General features: G+C 38.2%; 2 protein-coding genes across 3 annotated transcripts in view; one reads left to right on the forward strand and one right to left on the reverse strand.

The window, feature by feature from the left end:
* Positions 1 to 8,554: 8,554 nt before the first annotated feature.
* On the reverse strand, positions 8,555 to 12,733 carry LOC111248123 (tRNA (adenine(58)-N(1))-methyltransferase non-catalytic subunit TRM6-like). 2 transcript variants are annotated; one of them, XM_022799922.2, is made up of 8 exons: positions 12,440 to 12,733; positions 11,568 to 11,805; positions 11,234 to 11,326; positions 10,692 to 10,916; positions 10,363 to 10,485; positions 9,694 to 9,838; positions 9,131 to 9,456; positions 8,555 to 8,741 (listed from the first exon to the last, which is right to left on the reverse strand). In XM_022799922.2, the coding sequence occupies exons 2-8, from the start codon at positions 11,757 to 11,759 to the stop codon at positions 8,631 to 8,633; spliced, it is 1,215 nt and encodes a 404-aa protein (XP_022655657.1). In that variant the 5' UTR covers positions 11,760 to 11,805; positions 12,440 to 12,733; the 3' UTR covers positions 8,555 to 8,630. The 2 variants fall into 2 exon arrangements, with proteins under 2 accessions (XP_022655657.1, XP_022655656.1); XM_022799921.2 differs by having other exon boundaries at positions 12,412 to 12,733.
* A 2,059-nt stretch (positions 12,734 to 14,792) lies between these two features.
* Positions 14,793 to 22,075, forward strand: part of LOC111247577 (glucoside xylosyltransferase 1-like) — a 9,612-nt gene continuing 2,329 nt past the window's right edge. Inside the window, exons 1-5 of the mRNA XM_086982992.1 lie at positions 14,793 to 15,591; positions 20,518 to 20,698; positions 21,135 to 21,353; positions 21,613 to 21,748; positions 22,021 to 22,067. Of these exons, the coding sequence (XP_086839118.1) occupies positions 15,404 to 15,591; positions 20,518 to 20,698; positions 21,135 to 21,353; positions 21,613 to 21,748; positions 22,021 to 22,067 (771 nt within the window). The 5' untranslated portion in view covers positions 14,793 to 15,403. The remainder of the gene's footprint in view (positions 15,592 to 20,517; positions 20,699 to 21,134; positions 21,354 to 21,612; positions 21,749 to 22,020; positions 22,068 to 22,075) is intronic.

A 22,075-nucleotide genomic window follows, 5' to 3' on the forward strand; every position in this document is an offset into this window, starting at 1 on the left:
GGTATGAAGAATTAGCGTGAACAAGGTAATACTTTGCGTAAAGGAAAATGTTTTTGATATTTTTGTATTTCTCGTAGTAAATTTTTTAAAGAATATTTTCGAAAAAAATGTTGACTGAGATATTCGTCGTACCACCTCCTACAACTTTCTTTCTTTGAAACGGGGGAGACAAACCTCTCAATGGTTTTTTGACCACTTGCGCGCCAAAACATCAATTTTAGGTACAAAGACGTGTACTGCAATTTTATCAAATTCGTCGAAATCTGTCGACTGGTATCAAGGAAATCGTGCTTAAGTAAAACTTCATGTGAGATTTTCGTCCTGCGAAAAGCGTTTTTGATCTAAAAACTGATATCTGGGTACCCCAAAATTTATTGCATTTTAATTTATCTCGGTGATAGCTTTCCGTTGGTATCAAAAACGACCTCCTCCCCGCTACCCTACATAGATTTCCATGTAAGCATTCGGAGCTTGTTTTGTCAGTAGGGAACATTTTTCGGAAAAAACCCCACCATAATATCGCGTACTTAAATGCCAATAATTTTGTTATGGATATGTGTAAAAAATGTTCGCAAAAAAAAACCTAAAAATACAAAAATCGTAAAAAAATAAGAAATTGCTAATCAACATTACGCACTAGAATAGGTTTACCGATCTGGCAAAAATTAAAGAATGAAATCGATGTGGGTTGGACAAATAAACAAAGAGACACAGAGTTGTATTAGTATATTGATAAAAGACATACTTGTTATTAGCTATATACAATAACTAGTTCCAGAATCATGACGCGGGAAGCTGAACATCATATCAACAAGCATATTGGACCCGGCACAATTAACATGTTAAATAAATAGGGAAACGAAAGGTTTTCCTTTAACGAAAGTTGAAGAGATTCCCCTAAGTTCAATAGGTGCATAGTTATTTCTACCTTTAGGCGGAGAGGCTGTGTTCTCCAAAACATTTGGATTAGAGTGATTTATCTTGATGCAAAAGGTTAATGCAAGGCCACCTGTGATTAATTAAGCCTATCGGAGAAAATTTTTCACTATTTAACGACTCTCATTTGAGCTGTCCTCTTCACCATCTCTAATTAACCACAAGAAAACTTAATGTGGTTTTTCATAAAATACATGTAATCAATCGTTGTCACAAAGAAATAGTGAGTACGAGAAATAAATTAGATCCAGAGCTAAAATCGACGTTTGTGAACCTTCGGATAAAAATAAAAACATTTCCAGCATGTCCCCGTAACAAACAAGACAGTTTTAAACATTATGCAATATGTATTTGACCACATTTGTTAGTAACTCAGCAAAATCTAAATTTTGTAGGATATTTTCGCCTGTCAATGCACGTCGTCATTAGCTCTGTGGTGTGTTATCATTAAAGAGCTTCTGCGATTGATTTCCAATTCGGTATCATGTCACGGATATTTTTCCAGAATTCATAGAGTTAGTAGTGGAGTCGGGGTGGGTGGTTGGTCTGACCAAACGATCTCTTCCATATTCCGTGTTTGGGCTGCCAGAAAGACTGAAATAATTTTGTTGATGGCAATCTGACTGCATATTTATCCAATTAATCTGGGGTACGAATGAATCCTGTTCCTTTTATAATTTGCTGGTGTCTGTTTAGTAACATGCCCCGGACTGGATTAAAATATTGCATTAAGGACACAGGTTTAGCAGACACATTTTGCATCAGTTCCAATGAGCCTTGATGAATGAGTTTTGGAGCACGATAGCTAATCATACTCATCGAAAGGTTTTTCTAGAATTCACGGTTCAGTTCGGGTCTTGTGTTCAAAGATATTGACAATGACGATGTCGGACCTGGTCTCTGCTGAATAAAGTTAATGAACAGAGTTCATTTTCGACGTTGGGATGACACAACGTCGTTATGGAGCTGGCGACCAACATCTGGATTCACATTTGGAAAGTCCTACAGTCAGCCGATGTTCACTCGAGCTTGGCCGCCAATTCTCACCCCCAAACAATTTCTATATGTGTTTCTAGATAACAAGATGGGTCGTACTAGTCCAATGTACGAACATCTGCGTCTGCATCGGAAATTTCCATATCGGAGTTTGTCTTTTGGCAAGTTCTTGTTCTTTTGAGCTTACTTTGGGCTACTTAAACCATCGAGAATGACAATCGGTAGAATTTTAGCGTAGAGAGGTCTACTGGTGGCTTTCTTTACAGAGTCGAAGCATCCATACCCGTAGCCAAAAAGTTCGAGAAATTGTGTAAAGAAAGTCATGCCTACAAAAATAATAACATGGAACCGATTGACCAATGTTCGGAACATGAATAGTCCCAATAACTAACGGTATCATAATCTCAATTTTTTGCACACGTAACAGAAGAAATAAAATGGACCACAGTACGACCCAGATTTGCCGTAGCTTCATGATGACTAGGTTGACTAGTAAGAACACCTTAAAGTTAGATTTTCTTGAAGATGAGAATCAACAGCATGCTAATCAGTCCACTATACAGACTAAGTTAAGCCCAGCCACCTGCTCAGATGTCAGGCTGCCATCCCAATGAGGTAGGTTTTCTTCCACTCTTTCTCTCCCCATTGGTTTCACTGCCACACCCATATGCCTTCGCCCCTTGTTAGCTGAGGCTTTGCAGGTGAATAGGATTAAAAAACTCGTTCGAGATTTCAAATTTCGTTCGAACAAAAGGCTGTATCCATAATAACTAGCAATATATAAAGCATAGACATTTAATAATAATTTAATGCTGGAATAAATGTTTTGTTTTAAAACAGTAATATGGTCACAGAAATGCAGTACCTACACTTAAAACACGCAATGACTTGAATAGCCAACCCCTGAATTAAAGTAGCAGGGGGTCACTGCTTTAAGTTTCGCAAATGACACATACCACACAACGTGTGTGTAAAGAATTGTGAGACAGCTATTTTTTATGCCTGAATTGCTTTTGTGCTTTACATTTCAGTTTATTCTTAAATGTATACAATAAACTTTTGATTATTTATTGGTTTATGGTGGCTTTGTTCATTTAGAGCAGTGCTTTATAAATGCTTAGATATAATGCATAGTGTTTTTTTAAATCGGTAATTTGTAGTTACATTACACATTCATCGATGTCTTCCGGACGGTTCCGTTTCACAGCTTTCCGCTCTGCTTAAGCTTTGTGTAGGAAACGTTTTGATGTTCTGGTAGATAGCGTTTCAATTACGCAGATGAAATTAATTGATTGGTACAGTCCTTATAGTAGTCACACAAAGGAGAGACGGATCTTCTTTGAGATTATAAGCATACATTTATTATGGTTGATTTTAAGTGAACATACCTCATCGTTCATGATAGCCATATTGTAACGATACTACTTCATGTTACAAAAAAAATACTCTATGACTGATCTCAACAAATACAGTTTGTTACATTTTCAATTATTATTTCAAGTATATTGTTATTTTATATTTATGATTTAGAATGTCTTATACACGCGTAATTTCACTTACTAGATTAATAGACTCAAGCTTTGTGTCATTGTTTGCAGTTGTTTATTATACAGAAAGAGTTTTTTTCTCTTTCACCTTACTGCTTATGTTACACATAATTTCCCATTTGTGCTTTTCCTGTATCGAGATACATCGACATCTTTAAAAGTTTCACTCAGAAGAAACTATAATAAAGGTAAAAACGGTTTACTTAAAAAAAGCAAGGTGAAGAGATACATTTATTGCCCACACGATTATGGACAAACAACTGGCGCATCCGTATGTGATACATATATAAACCTGTATATAGAACTCTGCGAGTATGATAAGCAGAAATAGTCCTTATACTCATATACAGCATACACTTGTGGTAAGACATTTTAGGCAACGCGGCCAGGTAAGTCTAAATAATCCATGCGATAAAGGGCACATGGAGCTGATGAATTCACTTCCAGCGATGCATAGCTCTTAATTTCAAAAACTATAACGATTTTCCAAAAGATCAAAGTTATCGGCGGGTAGACACATTTCAACATAAGGCCTTCTTTTTACCTTAGCTTAAAGGAGATATTTTTCGATTTATAACGCACCGCAAGTCCAATTATTTGTATCTGAAAAAACGCGGATGGGCTGCAGTAATAGAAATTACTGCAAAATTGCAAACGAACAATTGTGCAAAATAAAAAAGAAAAAGTAATTAAATAACAGTGTAATCGCTGCGATCACAGAATGAAGATCTGGAGTACAGAATCTCTATTCTATACACGATGAACTGGTCCTGATAAGCGGTAAATTACCCTATTACATTCTGTCCATTATTTGGTCGTTCATATTCTTCCTCCAGGTCAATACTTATGTTCTCAACATAATCACGCTGTGCCACGTCGAGATTAACCAGTATTTTCCAACGAGACGTCCAAAAATTGTAGCTAATAATTGACTCTTTGTTTGACCACGTATTTCTAACATAGACTACGAGACCGCGCGAATCACTAAATGGGTGCAGCACTTTTTCGATCTGCGTCCGCCTAGGGAGAAAACGAACATTATGAGGAGAATCGACGAAAGTTTCCACCATTTCAATTTTCCTTACCTCAATATAACCGCGCCACACTAAATAAATAGTCTTGGTAAAAGGTATATGGACAATATCGAGACATTCGTCCAACCGCGACGCGTTCTGCATCAGTAAGGGGGGACCATTGTCAATAAACTTTATTGTGTTTTGTCCACCGATCTTCCCGTAGACGAAAAAGCGAAAGTTGTCATTTTGCGTTACATTGAAAACTTCGTCAAACTCATCAGGAATTTTCTCCCAGATGAGCTCCATTAAACGCCGTCCACCTTGCTCTGTTAAACTTCGTACACCTCGTGCAGAGTCGATCGCATACAAATGATTACGTGTTACAGATAAAACCTCTCCGTAATCCATGTGAAAACGATCTCGATGCCAGAAGCCTTCTATTTTTAAGCGGTTTTTTTGTGTTTCGTATCCGACTACATAGAAACCGGTCGATTGTAGAATAGGCACTACAATACGACACCTTTTTTCAGCGTAGCGAGTCAATACACTTTGCCATTCGATACGGTTGGCTTTCCCATCGATGTACTCATACAGGCTATGTCGCACCATCATGTATTTTGGCTCACGTTCAATCGAGGTCTGAATCACTGAGGAGCTATGGGCGAATAGTAAAGACTTCTGTTCCTGGTCAAGGTTTCCCTTCATAGATAAATCTTCCATTTGTGTAATGTTTAATTGTAGTTGTAAACGGGGCGTTATGGGAGAATCAGCAGATGACGATTGTGAATCTACTGATGACGACCAGTTATCAGAATCGTTTGATGAGTTGTGCCGTTTGGTGGAATTTAGCGAGGTCGACGGACCGGGTGATGGAGGAGGAATTTCTATTGTTGGTCGACTGTCTTCTGGCCAAAAGTAGCCGTCAGCAACGTCTTGTGCCCTTTGACGTGCACGGCGTTCCGCTTTCGATTCTGGATTTTGAGGGAAGCGTGGTCTCCTTGGAAGAGGCGGTTTCCTTGTAGAGTTCGAATGCAACGTCAACCCAGGCGGTGGTGTCATAACGACAAATGCTCGCGGAACCTCCAACCTTTTATCTAACCAAGTGGAGTCATCAGCAGTGATATGAAGACTCTTAATTTCATTTATAGGCGCTGAGCTAATCCTTGAAGAAAGGGTTTTTGTAGAAGATGAACATTTTGAAGGAGATCGTCGTTTTACATAATCCGGATGTCTTACCAGACCAGGTGGTGGCTGCTCCTCGAACGATGGGGAGTCGTTGCTTGGTGGAGAGGGCGCCGTTATAGTAGGCACTTTACAATCGACCGATTGTGCGAGGCAGACATCTATATAGGAATTACCTTCAACGTAACCTTCCTCCCGATGAGCCATTTGCATCTCCATTTGATATATTAAGTAGGGCAGTGTTGCCCATACTGGCGGCGCCGATGAGACCGATGGGAAAGAACTGATTGTTATTTCGGCATCAACTGGAATTAAATATTCATCTGGACTGGAATAAGCTTTTTTTGAGGCTTCTGGTAGCGGCGTGAGTACCGGTTTTTTTACTCGCTTTCTTTTTAAATACCGCCATCGAAGAAAAAAGTTTATTCTAGGAGAAACCTTATTTTCGGCACTCGGTTTATTTGGACAATCAGACCGTTGAGGGGGCTCCGACGTTTCTGGGGAATTTGGCCTTTGTGAAGAGATGCGCCGTTTTAAGGGATCCAGTCTCTTTGGGAAAACTGAATTTTTGAAACGAGATAAATTTCTGGTGGAAAATGGTGAAGATTTAACAGAGCCTTACGAGAAGACTGCGTTCTAACCGGCGATAGTGTTTTTACTGGAGGGGACTCACTTAGGAGAGACAGCGTTTTGAATAGATATGAAGCTTCTAATGCCTGAGATGATTTCGAAGGAAACACAGCCTTCAGTGACAACTGCTGATTAGATAAATTTGTGTCCGTTACCCGTGTATTGGATTCTGAAAAAAAAATTTGTCATCAGTACTTCTGGTCTTTTCGATCTTTCAAATAAGGCCTGACCGTCACGATTCACGTCACCAAATTCACTTATATGATGTCGTCCTTCGGTATCAATATTCTTATAGTTCAATGTAAGAAAATATGTTGTCCTCGATATCCAACAGATGAGATGTACCTTATAGGCCTACCACCGATGGATCACCACTCACAATGAAAACGCAAGCACGACTAATATTACAGCCCAATGGGCGCGAGAACATTACTAACAAGATGGCGAACGAATTCGCTATTCTAGATATCCGTGTACTTGTACGCGTTCGGAAAGGTCGGTAACTCCGAAAACTCTTCTTTGACGCGCCAAAAGATCAACTGCGCACGTAACTCTAACGATTTGGGTAAAACAAAGTAACGGTTAGTCGAAGAGTAGGAGTGCTAAAAACAGAGGCTTCCTTTACCACACTAGTTTTTTCTCGGACTATTAGGACAGCAACACAATGTTCACGGAACCTTACAACGCCATTGGAGGTTAAATAACGGAAATCTTTTAATTACTACTAAGTACCAAAAAAGTTTGTCGGGTACCAATGATTGAAATATGACAAACTCGTGAATTGTAATGATATATTTTAAATTTAGTATGTTTCAGTAATAGCAAGTCTCTGAGGTTACCCAGTGAACATGTGTTAATTCGATAATTTATTTATTTAACAGAGTATATTATAGTAGTCGCGTAGCTCTGTGGCAATCGTAGTATAGTAAGTTCTTATTATTAACAATGACCTGTGTTCACGTTTTTGACAAATAATTTGTTTTTGGGTTGTACTATAATTAGTTTTGCAGGTGAATAATAATAATAGTGGCTACTTTGCGCTGTAAATTACTGTCGCGGTATATCGTTGTGTAAAGTAATTGAAAGCTAAGCACTTGTAGTTCGGTATTAATATAGATACAGGGTGGATCATTTTTCCATATTTCTTCGCCCTTACCGGGGCCCATACTTGTTTTTACACAGAACTAGATATCGATACAGGATTTTGCAACAATTCATTAGTCGGTTTAATCTTCGATAAATTTAACGCTGTACATAAACTTACAAAACATACCTAGGACTAGTGCCTTTGACACTGAGCTTTTAATAAATGAAAGACGCACGAGCGAACGTACGAAGAGGCAATTAAAAAGCACGAATTTAAATGGTTATTCTAATCTTTGTTAGTCAGATGTTAGCATCTATCCCGCAAAAATGAAGAACCCACCTGCCTAATGCTAAGGACTTTAGCTCAAGTCCTTTTCTGGTAATTTTTTACACATAAGACACATCATCTGGATACCTTGTCTCTGCATGACTATATCTATTGTTGTGATGCCGTAAAGCTAATTAAGTGTACATAAATGCTAACAGATCAAAATTTACTGGCTGAAAAGCGTTAAAAAAAAAGGATAGTTACCAGATGTAAGAGCGTATTACTAGAAAAATTCGGCAAATTTTAAAGGATACTTTTCTGCAGGTATAGAGTTGACACCTAGTGCTTAGACTAATTAAATTAACGAATCGTCCCGCTAGCAGGGCTTTGGGAGTCATTTCAGGCAACATCTTATGCCATCTTGAACGAAAGCCTTATACAGAATCCTAGGTGCTATTTTTGACGGTGATCTTAAGTTTAAAGGTTTTGTTGTTGAATATGCGGAAGCACTACAACGCAATATATATCACTTAACAAATATAACGCGCTCATTGCACCTAAGTGAATGTATATTTCACCAGTATATTCTTTATGTAATCATTATAATATAAATGCCATACAAAGTTTTCAAAATTTGGACTTTGGTAGCTTTTCTTGGATTCCAGGATTTTTTGAGCAGCATACACTAATATTCATTCTTATAGCAATAAAAATTCAAATATTAAAAGTTCATAAAGAATACTACACGATAGATTTGAATATTTCAAAGACGTCGCACCTAATTACTTCATTTGTTCGTGTGACATAAAGGAAGTCTTAACGGATACTGCGCACAGCCTCATTTTCGTGATCGATTATAAATATAATACTTAAAAACCCAAAAAACTCGTCGCTATAGATATATAGATCAACCGTAATTTATTATTTGTATACAAACATAATATCTTTATTACCAGGTGTTATTGAGTATCATTCGCACTTTATCCCTGTCAGCACATAACCTGAAGCGCCTTGCATATTAATCTCAGGATGTGTCCGATTTTCGAGAATTTGGTAACCTCGAATCCAGCTCTCCGATATCTGTAACGAAAATCCTTTAGCGTTATATGTATAGACGTCAAAGTTCAAGAGATCCTGCTTCTGCACCATGGTAACTTGATAGTACAATTATTATAATAATTGATTGGGAACTCTTTACAGAATTTCGTTCACAAGGTAAATCTAGAACATACGATACGTCTGTTGTTGAACGTCTTTGCACAAAGCCAATAAAATTCATAGAACAACATTAATTTTCTTTGAGTCATTTAAAAATGTGTATAACGAACAGTGTTTTAATCAAATAATGTTTACTCAGGATATTATACATGGAATATCATACTAATAGCTTCGGCCGTTTAGGTGCATAAGATTCTTTTGTTTTCATATGATATACTTCTGAGCACACTTAACAATAGATCAATACTAACCTTAAGCATCGCAGTGCAGTTGGTCGATTTTAAAGTGTCGTATAATCGCGCTAGCTCCTCGAGGTATGGTGAGAAAATAACAAAGGGCCGAGAGAGCTTTAAAAACTGTAATAACAAGACAGTTGACTCTAAAATTTCACCCCGACAATTGAGAAGCAACCCGTCCACATGTCTGGCGTGTAGAATTCTCAAAGCAGCCATATTCTTCTCGAAACGAGCAACTTTTCGTACTTTTGAGGGATCCTCAGGGCAGTCATCTCGGAGCACCTCACCACGAGCCATACGTTCGACAAGATAATAATCGACACATAAAAGACGTTCCGTTCCTATCACGTAATGCATCATAACATAATGCTAGTAAGGTACGAGCCAAGTTATTTTCTGAAACAAATCTGTCAGAGTGAATGTTTCGTTGGCGGCACAGACCTACTTTAGGGTGTTTGCCTTTTCTATATGGCAGATATTGACAACTACGATATAAAATATACAGGGTGTTCCTTGTAGATTATGGTACAAAATGTACTCGTTTAACGCTTTTGTTCGTCCCTATTATGGCAACCTACCTAAACCGAGTGCTTGCACAGCCTGTCGCGTTGAGCTTTGGTATCCTTGGTAATCAAGAACTTGAATCACTTGATTTTGCGGACATCGCTCAAGGACTGCCGCCGTTAGGAGACCCAAGTAAGAATCCATTACGACGTATTTACCCTGTTTGCCGAAATTTCAAGGTAAGTCCAAATAAGAAGTAAAGGGTTAGAACCTAAGGAAATAAATGCATGCCATGCTGCGATGCAGTACTGTAACTGACAACATATAAAAAATTTATTTCGTACGTTCCTTGTAACAAACTCTATTGATAGATCTACAGATAAAAAATCAAGTCGATTCAATGTCTTTTTGAGATTAGAATTAGGATGCCATTAGTGCTGGCTTTATGCCATACCGATGCACGTATTTCTATGAAGTCTAAAGGTAAATTCGGCTTTTATGGAAGCCATATGATACGCACTGGAGAGACTCAATCATTCATAACAGAACGTTCCAGTGTAAGCTATAGCTTATCTATACACATCTGAAACCCGTCATTGCCGTTTTTCAGCTTAACACATATAGCATTAAAATATAAAGGCGTAAAAAAGCGAGGTAAAATTAGTTCGAAACTAAAACACTGCAGCACAGAATGGAAAGCAGAACGCGTAATGTTTTTTATCTGTTGCATTAGGTTATTTTACCGAGGATAATATATTTGCATGAGCGAGCATCGTTGCCAGACTGTCTGGACGCAGCATTCCAACTTTGAGTGGGGACTGATTCCAGTAAAGGTGGGCAAGTGAGCGAACAGTTGGACGGCAAGTCTACAAATAAAACCAAAATAAAGATTGTAAGGTTAAATGTCTTTGTTCTATTACGACTGCTAAATAAAAACATATTTTAAATAAGATAGCCACATTTCTAATGCAATACAGGGGCCAAATATTTAGACACCTAAGATTCCTAATACAAATGTCGTACCTCTCAGATTTGCAATGATTCGCAAATATTGGTAAAAACGTAGCAGTACCTGAAGGTAGCAATCGTATTTTTTGAGCTTCTTTTTAAGGTATTTTTCCTGAGAATAGCCGGTTTTAGCTTGAAAGGACTCTGAGTTTTCAACCAGTGATTGGACTATCGCTACAGAACTGGCCCCGTCCTTCTTAAACTGTTCAATCTTTTCACGTGACAGTTTCTGTGACCGATTTTCATCGCAGATGCTTCGATTGTCTTGTCCTTGCCCTTCACTAAAGACCTAAAAATGTAATGGAAATGGACATTAGAAGCTAGCTTACCCCGCAGATATGTCTGCCCAGCTTAAATAGCAATGAGTTCTATTCTTAGCATAGCACTGGGCCAGAGACGTGTGTTCACGGAATAGGGAGGTTACAGAGAATATAAACACTTCCATAAACCACTGTTGAATTTCAGTGTCATACAACGTCGCATCTTACACCATCTATTACACGGTAAGACGTGAAATCCCTTTGAATCATTTCACGGGGAAATACAATATCAGAAAAGATACAAATATTTGAATTAGGAAACGAATCAACAAAACTGTATGGACACCTTTCCTGTTGCCGAAAAGAGATGTTCAACGTAGTCTTGACGAGGGACGACAATTAGGTTGGTTTTACCTTTAGCCCCGCTCATAGCGAATACCTACAAAAAGCAAGCATTTTAGTACCGACACAATACATAAATAGAAGATCTTAATTTGGAATTTATTTTCTCCCAACTTATCTGCTAATCAATGTTACAGATGATCTCCGCTGACGAAAGCTGCCCAGTATAGTATTAAAGTAGCTGGAAATAATAGCTGAAATTGTGTACCTCCATCAGTTTTGTTAAACATTGAAAGTATGCAATAATACACTACACAAGAAAATTCTTTGCCATTTACCTGTTCCCACGGTCGTCCGATAATGTCAGTACATTCTATTTTCCGTTTGTCAACAAATACTGGATGTTCGGCTCTAAGCTGGACCATTCGGGCGGTTTTCTCTGTCTTCAGGATAACAAAGTCCCCCTCGCGCATCACCGTTGCCGCACAGGCATCCCCCTTCGAATCCTGCTCAGCCATTTTCCCTTCCATTCGCAGATGGAATATTATATGACGACGTCTATTTCTAGAATGAGAGCTACAATTTTGCAAGTTCAAACAACGGCTGCGTTAGCTACGACTGCTTTGTTTTTCTGTGGACCTATCAACCTAAGTCCAAAAATATTGCAAAAGAAAATATATATACATCAAAGCTATCGAGGAACACAAATGACAACTGCAATAGGTGCCATGTACATGTATTTCTAATTTTCCACTTCACCATCGATACTGCATTTAAATGACTTTAGCAGTCTTAGGAGTACAGGTCGAAGCATTAATTTACCATCCTGTTCTGCTTCGATACTGAACAAATGCACGTAGTAATTTAGCAACCATGCAAGTAAATAATAACAATTAATGGCACGAAATGGCAATAATCCCGAAACATCTAGGTCTTAAACATGAGCTGGATTTTTATTAGAAAATATTACTCTTATATGAACGTCAAATTCCTTTGTATGCCAAGTTCAAGGTATCTGTTTCTAATCCAAATTCGTTTACACACATCAAATGAAACTGATACGGTGTACGTCTTCGAAGCATTTTAGAGTCTAATAATTTTTCACCCAACACCGCTTTAAAACAGCCTTTCTGTTACAAGTTAATAGAAAAGATACCTGCAAGTTTCCAAACATATTCTTACCGAGAAGTATGCTACGGAGATAACTCACACATTTATGCAGGGGTCGCATAGCTGTAAACCAATAAATTTGTAGATAAATGTTTTATTAACATACTAATAATTCAGCTCTCTTTAGTTGTCTTGATCACGGACCACGAACTGTTGAAGATAAATCATACAGAAAGAAACACAGCTCGCAGATATTTCAAAATTTCAAATATATTTCAGCTGCTGTTACATAAAGGCTTTTGATTGACTGAATGGCAGAACTGAATTGACCGCACAGTTGCCTTCTAAAGTAATCAACTTCGACAACGCGGGCATAATGTTTACACGGGGCCAATATTTTTGTATTTAGGCGTTGATGATCTCTGCTGTGACTAATGCCGCGCGGGCGTTCAGTAAGACGCGTGCCACTCCAAATAAGGAAGCTGTAAGGTCACTTGCATGCTCCACGTTTAAAAAAACCATCATGTCCGAAACATAACTTTTGGTATATAATGAATTTCAGTAGATGATTTTTGCGTGGAAGCTCTAAATAAGCTGATTTATTTTGCGGTATGCTATTTTTTAGGCTTTTAAAATCTCAACTGAGGTTACAATATTTTCGGAACTTATACGGCTTATAGATGCAAAATAATGGTGGTCACGTCTATGCAATTGAGTGAAGCACGAGGATGTTGGCTGGCTAATATTTCATAGTCATCAAATTCAATATCAAATATATTCTTCCCTAACTATACGGTATTGTTCATAAAATACGTAAAAAGAGCGCAACCTATTTTGTTATCAAATAGCTGATGCAACTTTAACAGTTCGCTCGTTAGGAGTTTCAGTTTTGTGATGCAATAGATGTTCAATTATTTGATGTTGTTGGCACTCAGACTAGTAGAACCGCAGAGTATATGCAGTGCTTTTCCGCGTCAGTTTTCAGTCAGTGATAGTAGCACATGGGCTAGTGTATCATTATAACGTTTGTAATGTAGACCCAGTTTGGTTTTAATAACATACACTTACAGATACACGCCTCAAGCCTCTCTGTCCCTTGAAGTGTCACTGTTTCTTATATTTACAGTTGAATAAGGTTGTTAGCTTTTTTTTAGGAAGCAAAGCACTTTGTCGTAATCCTGTTTGCAGCGCGGGTTAAACATCGAGCGAGCGTAACTAGAATTCATCTCACATACCTCGCCCAAAAACGTTATTTTTGTTGCTTGCTCTAGCTTAAATTGGCTATTCGTTTTGTTACAATAAATGGTTGACTTCTTGCAGATTCTGAACATAAGTATTATTTTCGCGACGATCTTAATGTGACTGGTTTATAAGTAACTCTAGGTTTCTATATATTTGAATGTGAATGATGTGAAAACTGCGTTCACAGCCACATACATTGCAACTTTTTAGCTGTCTCACTGGTACTTCAAACAGCTCCAGTTTAACAAACTGTTTAGCAAACTTTGGTTTATCAAGTTTGAATACTACTAGCGAGCCCATGCTTGCATTACGAGTATATTTGTCACGTACGATAGTATCGGATATTTCTCTGATAGAGTACATTGGCAGTATTGAAAAGGCATTCTAACAAAAAAAATGACGCTGCAATATAAACTTGGCTTTGATTTAGAAATTGGTTGCTGCGGGCATGATTATAGATAATTTCATATTTATTACTATGTATGTATTTTGTAACGACGTTTGCGAAAACAGTGAAGAGCATGCGATTTTACAGCTGGTGCGTCCATTCATAGCCGTTTAGCTCTGCTCTCGACAATTTGATAAAAATCACCTCATCAGTGAAAAATTTCTTTAAACCTTCTTGAAACGTATGTTTTAACTGCCATTAACAATGCAAAGATTCTTATCGTTTTCCGTCGCAAAGATACAGAATAATCTGTGCCAATCGCACAAAACCACTTGAAATTCCAAAATAAACTCAAAGTACCTGTGACAATTAAAGTCTTCATCAAATCAGATTTTAGCCGCAGTTTTTTTTTACCTTTACCTGTATGGCCCGTAAAAAAGCTTTCCGCTGAAGTATTTAAGAATGGTTTTCATTATGGGGCTAAATATTTAATTCCTTTTTATGAACATTTTTACATTATGAACGTTAAGTTTTTCTTATATGCTTACATGAAGCTTCCACCTCGGTTAGTAAGCTTCATAGATGTTGTACCTGAAATCTGTATTTAAATTCCTGTACATTATAAATCACCCAATGAGGACTTTCTTGGAGGATTAATTACCCTCCTTCAACATGACCTTCAATCTTCTTTCAGTCCCTGAATAGTGAATTTTCAGCATGAAAATGTTATGTAAAAACATCTTTGACTCAAAACGGCAGCCTGGATCCGAGGGCCAGTTGGTACCACAAAGGTATCAGAACCTCGATTTGGTGCTTCTAGGTGCCACGCATCTTGAAAAACAAACAACGCCGTTTACCAGCAGTCCCGCTTTGAAGACCAAAGCGGTAGGCTTGGGACTATCGTGAAGCGCTGGAGGTTTTATGTGTTTATATGCAACATCTGATAGTGATTGAAATGTACAATGGTTATTATATTATGACCTACTATATTACCCCATATTTTATCTCAAGTGCTAGGAATATTTTCTAATCCATACTTAGTACGCTTTGAACATTACTTCGCGCGAAGCTCACAAACCGGTTGATTACAAAGATGACAAGCAGATAAAGTATTTTACACAAATGACATTTGGAAGGACAAAAGATACAATAAATGTTGGCGGCTGCGTGCCTCAACAAATGTATGAGGGTTTCTTTCTATAAAAAGAGGACTTTTTTGTGAGACAAAGCTGTAATGGTTGCTCCGTTGTTTGAAATGATTTAGCATTTCGATATAATAGATATGAAGGCACAATAGAAGATACGAGGTCGTTTTGTCAATATGGATGTCCATTACTTGATTATCGAAGCACGTCGCTCAATTGGACTGGCTCTACGCGAATGTGAGATATAATAACGGCTTTCGCAGTAAGTTAAGCCTTCACAAGTATAGCCATGGCGTCTCGCCGGCTTCTTAAACTTGTTCTAGCCGGAGTATTCGTCTCGGGCGTAACGCTTTGCTGGAACTTGCAACGAGATTCGCCCAAAGACCCAGTTGTATCAGCGATTCATCGGAAGCCTTATGCGCTGGCTATGGTGCTTCAAACAAATAGCAAAATAGGCGAAACCAAACGCCAAGCGAGGTAAGTGAAAACAGACCGGCAAACCGCTTAAGTAATCCACCTATTGTAGATATTTTATTTAAGCGCTTACCTACCATCCACTGCATATATATATTACGTAGGTTATATATTAAACTGTTACAGTCATTTACCAGTTTATCGTGCAAAAATAGGAGATCACAGAATACCTCTTTTACTATCATGATAACAATGATATTAAAACAAAATTGCGAATTTCTTTATGGCTCGCTTCTAGTCTTGTGGGGAACGTGCTTAATGACTCATTTTGAACACTATAAAATATGGAATTGGTTGGTGGGCTAGTGAGCAACGCATCGGAGCAAGCCACATATGAAACTATACGAGAACCATTTGAACAATCTTATTTGCAGGAAATTAAATACTTGTAGGTCATCAATGAATATACGTTTGATAATCTCTACTTTCATAAATTGGAAAAAAGTTGTTTTTCCTTAATATATTAGGGGATACACCTGATTTGATGCATAGGTTAATAAACTTTATCACTGGGATAGCCAGCAGCGAAGTACAACTTTCTATTTTCTATCTACAACTAGCATCTGATCCTTAATAAACAACTTCGATTTACATTAAAAAAGAGGACATCGTACTCTATTTGGTAGATAATAAACGGTAAAGTAGTACATACGAAAATACATTTTTGCTGTGTTTAATGTTCAACGGTAAAATTGTCCCGAGGAAGAACGGAATCGCGTTACAAACACACGTGAACCGAAAGTGCGGGGACTAATATAAAATTAGATGGTTACAGCCGTTGTTCATCAGGTTACACTTAACTTAGTTCTTAACTTAAAATTTATTGAAGAACTGCTGCATACTAGCTTAGAAGGTTTCAACGCAAGTGCACAACAATTCTGTGTATATAGAAGCAGGGCGATAAATATCTTTACTGAGAGTGTTAGTAATTTATTTTCATGTTTAGACATTTAATAATGTTTACAAACAGAACTCTTTTAAAACAAAGCAATCTACTAAAAGTAGTAGAATTATTACAAACAACTATTGCGATATGCGTGTCTCATGACCAAAAATTCAGGTAATTATGAAAACGTTCAGTCAGGGAAATTGGATTCCTATGTTTCAGTTCAGACATTCTGATCCCTAATTGCTTAAAATCGAACAAATTTACGGTAGGCTAACAAGGACATAAACTAAATTAAGTTGTCAAACACTTGTTGTTTTGATCAGTATCAATATACTCGCATACATAGGCATTTGGTAAACGATGCATACATTTGTTAAAACTCATACAGACCTAAAATCAAAATTGACTCCCAGTCAATTTAAGAAATAGTATTTGACGTCGTAAATTTCTCATTAGCCTATATAACCTTCTGTGCATAACAGTAAACGCAAAATTATTATAAAAAGCTGCTGCTCTGTGAGATACGGTTGTTAGTGGGTGAATCATCTTGTTGACAATGCAGCATAGCAACGACTACAGTTAGGCAAGGTAAAATTAACATAGAATTTTCTTTATAGGAAGCACGCGCACAATTAAACATGCTTACGGGAGCAGATGTTCGATATGATCGACCGTTGAATGGCTCGCCCAAACACAGGCCATTGTATATATATATATATATATATATATATATAGTTTAATAGTAGATTCTAGCTAACGTTTATTGACAAATCTAATCTTCAGAAGATGCGAATCGTACCGCACGTCAGGCTGTTTCGAGGCGCGTAACATAAACATAACAAGGCTCATATTCTAAACGCGTTTTTTGTCACGCTTGGATTGCGTATTACTTATTCATAGTTAGGTTCACGAAATCGAATACTTATTCATATCGTAAACCAGTCACTTGTTAGGTTCCAGCAAAGATAAACATTTCTAGGCATTTATATTACTGGGCGGAATAGAGAATTTATTATACACTAACAAGGCAAGGGTTTCCAGGCGCGCAGGTACAGAATCGTCCGTTGTTCTCGTTTTTCACCAAAACAGAAATCGGAAACAACTAACTTCATTTGGACCTTACAATATGCTGCAAACACAACTTTACGTTTTGTTTTCGCAGCCTATAGTGAGTCAAAAAGCCACACGTGCGCGAGACATGTTTGAATAAGGTCGATGTTGTTTCAGGTTAATCTTCCTCCATGCATAAAGGGCGATGATGTTCGAGGAGTACCTGGCGCCGGAAGGCTGATTGGCCGGTAGCCTAAGGCATGCATCCGTAAGACGTATTCCGGCCATGCTTGGCTGTAGAGACCCAGATCAGAGCGCAGGCAACTCTTCAGTTCTGATTGACCCGTACCGCTAAATGCTGAACTGGTACAATCTGGCGATTATGCATGTGATAGGCTAAAGCAGGCTGCTAGGGATCCTGCCATAAGCGTCCTCCTCTGTAGGTAACCAGTCAAAACCGTGTGGCCGCCGAATCAAGAGCGGAGCGCTATTTCGCGCTCTGTAGAGGCGCGTGAGGAATGTGGAATGCTCGAAAAGCACTCGTGGCATTTAAAAATATGCCATGGGAATGCCCTAGTTTGAAAAGGGTTTCCGGATTTTTGACTTTTTAGAATACTATTTTGGTTTTTCGCAAAACAGTTGTAGCTATCGTAGATAGCAAACAATACACTAGCTGTGAAAAGGTGGTTCTTGAAAACATCGCGTGGGAATAAAATTCCAGGCATTTCATCGTCTGTCTTTGTAGGATAGCTGTCGGAAGGATCGTGTGTTAAAGGTAGCATTCCCTTTAAGAGTCAACGTGTAATACCTATTGACATAGACTGCTTAAAATACCTGCATAACACACATTGTTGTAAAGTATAAATGTTGCACAACGCTATCGTATTTACCGACGATACTGCCGCATACCCTTCAAGACATTTTTCCTATTTTGTACTTTTTGTCAACTAGTATGTATCTGTTGCACCCCCTACAAAACCGTCGTGGAATAACCTTTTGGCATTTCGGGTGCACTAACAGCGTCTAGACACAAACATGATTGCTGTTCCTAAGCCGACAGTTGGATGTGGTGAACATTCTGCTTAGCTGGCAGGCGATTCGCCCTCTACAGAACATCTTTCCTCTAAGCGGAGAGTGTTGGAGGCTCCGTGCACAATATGGCTGGAAGTTTTCTGGAATCCATGTAAGAGCTAATATTGAACCGTCTGGAAGATCGCACCAGAAAGAAACGGCCATCCGGGGAAATGGCGTTTTTGGAAGGGGTGAAGCGGTTGCCAGTCAGGTAATGCGACCATGTTGTTTAGTCGAGGGTGTAGCACCTTACAGTTCTCTTCATAAATCTCACATACATGGATATATTGTTCCCGAAAAACAAAACAAAAAAAACGCGTAATATATCGTAAATATATATATCTTTGGTATTTACACTTTAAATTACGCAATGTATCGCATGCGTGTTTGAAGCATGTTTTTTGGTGTCGTTATTATCATTCAGACGTGACTGCTGCTCTTGCTGATCAGAGAAAGCCTTAATCCAATATAGCAGAGTAAAATAAGACGGTGTACAGTAAGTAGATTAGCATTTTTCCTTAAAAAGTTTGGAACCTGCTATTTTAGAATAGTTTGTCGTTTCGAATTAGGAAAGAGATGTAGCCACAAATGCAGGCTTTGTCCACCCTTTAACTCTTGAAATCAGATAATTACACGGGCGTCTTTGGATGTGATTCATGATCAATTATCGGTATGAAATGCATGTTACAATAAAGTGTCAGTTTTAAAATATTGATACTTTTCTAATTCATGTTGTACAAATCCTATGAAGTCGTTCAATATTAACGCAAAATAGAAATGGAAATTGCTTGCGTTCATCAACAGCACCCGTGCACACTTGTTCCAACAATTAGCCCGAACTGTTTTGGCACTAATGCTTTTATTGGTACTCGTACTCTTCTTCGTTACAAGGGGCACGTTTTTGACATCTGACGATCCCTGTGAGGTGACTAGCACAGAGCTGCCCAAATCAAGTTGTATTTTCGATACTACCGTTAAACCCAGACAGTTGACCCATTTCATTTGCAATATATATCTCCCGTTCTGGGCAACTGATATGAAATGCATATTAATGTATAATCGGCGTAATATTTTTCGGCCACTGGAAATTCTATTGGCTCGGTCACAGTTGGTTCGGCCCGTCCTAGTCTCTTGTTTCAGCATTGCGCGCCTCTGTGAGTATCCTAGTGCACTTAGGTTTCTTTATTAATGGTTATACATGCGCAGTTTTGGATTCCTTCTACAAAGCACCAAACAGTTGCCTAGAATTTCACTTCCGCTTTTAGTTACTGATCTTCTAAAGTCTTCATATAGTTGTATTTAAAAATGGTGTGAGTCTTGTATTAAGAAAGTCCGTATTGAAATCTCTAACACTCTGACTGGTTTCTAATTGCCGAGTTGTAGGATCACAACTAAACAGCCAATTAGGGAAAAGGCGCTTTGAATCAATATTCAGTCATCTAGTATAAAATATGCTAATCCGTTTAGCCCAAAATACACAGTCAACAGCTCAGCCTGGGTCTTAGACGCTAGGTCAGACTTCCGGACTGTTTTCCACTTGTGGCATTATCGCCAAGTGCCCCCTAGTGAGTAGCGACTTTCACGATATCTATTAATATGGCAAAGATACACGCCGGAAAACGCTATTAGATACTATACTCGGCTTGCACACAACAGTATTTCAGAAAAAAAAACGTGTGATTAGGTAAATAAAAAAAAAGATGATCAAATACGGTGGTCCGAGTTGCGCAGGTGGTAGTTTGAAGCTTATCGTTAGAAGTTACTACTGGTGATACTATAGCGTAGTACTATAATTACAACATTACTATAAACGTCTCTTTCAAAGTGAATTTTATCGAAGCTAGAAGAATCAAAATAAAGAACAGTTTTTAAGACCTTTTATGAATTTGTGTCCCATCTATTATTTGATATTATTCCAGTGAAAGAATCGGAAGCACGGGTAATATCATATCGCATACTCCCCTTGTAGCTCTAGTTTCGTGTCAGGACCGGGCTCCGCTTACGATGGTAACACTGAAAAGTATCTTGATGTTGAGTCGCAGGGCGCTTCGGTTTGTCATATTTGCCGACAGAGAAAATGCCAAGGAGCTCAACACGCAAGTAATAACCACTATATCTATATATCATTAATATTTACATTTCACCTTACTTTCGCTCTCGTTAAACAGCAGTTATAACTTAAAACAATTAATGCTGTATTTTACGATAAAATCGTGCGGTGTAGTTTTCGAACGCTAATCACTATTTTTCGCTTACCCAAATAAATTTGATGCCGAAGGTTGAATGGTGCGCAGCTTCAGTGTTTTTCCAAAGGATCTATACGTTGAGGCGAGACAACCGCGCGTTTTACCTGTATAAACCATTTTATTATCACATGTATGTCTATTTCAACCCTATCATTTAGAGGAACTCGAGTGATGACTAACCGCTGCGTCCTGTAGAATGAGATGATTCTTTATTGGAGACACGCATGTGTGGCGCTGAAAAGCGCAACATTTGCAAAAAAACTTGTTTGTGCTTCGTTTTTTCACCGCAGATTTCCCGATTTCCTCGACGAATTCGCGCGCGAGCCGAGTTTTCCATACTTCCGGTCGAATTTCCTGCCAGCGCTCGGGAGTCTAAGGCGAAGGACATTGCTCGAAGGAGCAGAATATCAGCTGCACAGGGTCAAGCAATGCCCGATGTCGGCTCAGAGTGGCAACAGCTCTTTAAACCATGTTCCGCTCAGCGACTTTTTCTACCAGATCTTCTTAAGGTACTTTTGTTATTTTTGTCCTTCTACGCACTTTTTCCGAACCAAATGTGTTGACTAATTATATATTATGAATAGAGAACTTACTTTGAAAGTTGTAGTAACTACTGTACCACTTTTCTTGTTCGTGTAATCTTTTTATAGCGTTGTGGAATATTAGAATTTATCGTATCGTATCGTATTATCTAGATCGTAATTACGGAAATGATTATAAAATCGACTCGTTTCTATTAATGCATATTTTATTACTCTGTGCAAATAGACTGAAGATTCAGTGCTGTATGTGGACACTGATACCGTTTTTCTCCGTCCGGTTGAACAGCTTTGGAACATTTTCGGAAGAATGAACGAATCACAAATCGCAGCCGCGGCTGCCGAAAGCGAGGATGAAAAGTCAGGTATAAGAATGGATTTTTATCTATAATCGTTATTTTTTTAACCTTATAAGTGCATTAATGACGTAATACTTGTATATCACAGACCGAATTGAAATAATTCTAAATTTAATTGTGTCGGTGAATATCAACATAGTACGTTAAGTCTTGGAGTATTTGAGGCTTATTTTTATAGTCATTCTCATTTCGCAATTTCTTACAGTCATTTTCTAATGTTTACTGTTATAAGACAAGTTATATAGATAACAGGATCCGTATACACGCAATTCCTACAGGGTGGTACTCCCGGTTAGCTCGGCATCCTTACGTTCGACCTCGAGGGGTAAATTC

Source organism: Varroa destructor, unplaced genomic scaffold (genome assembly GCF_002443255.2).
Source record: "Varroa destructor unplaced genomic scaffold, Vdes_3.0 BEIS01000003.1, whole genome shotgun sequence".
NCBI classification, from domain to species: Eukaryota; Metazoa; Arthropoda; class Arachnida; order Mesostigmata; family Varroidae; genus Varroa; species Varroa destructor.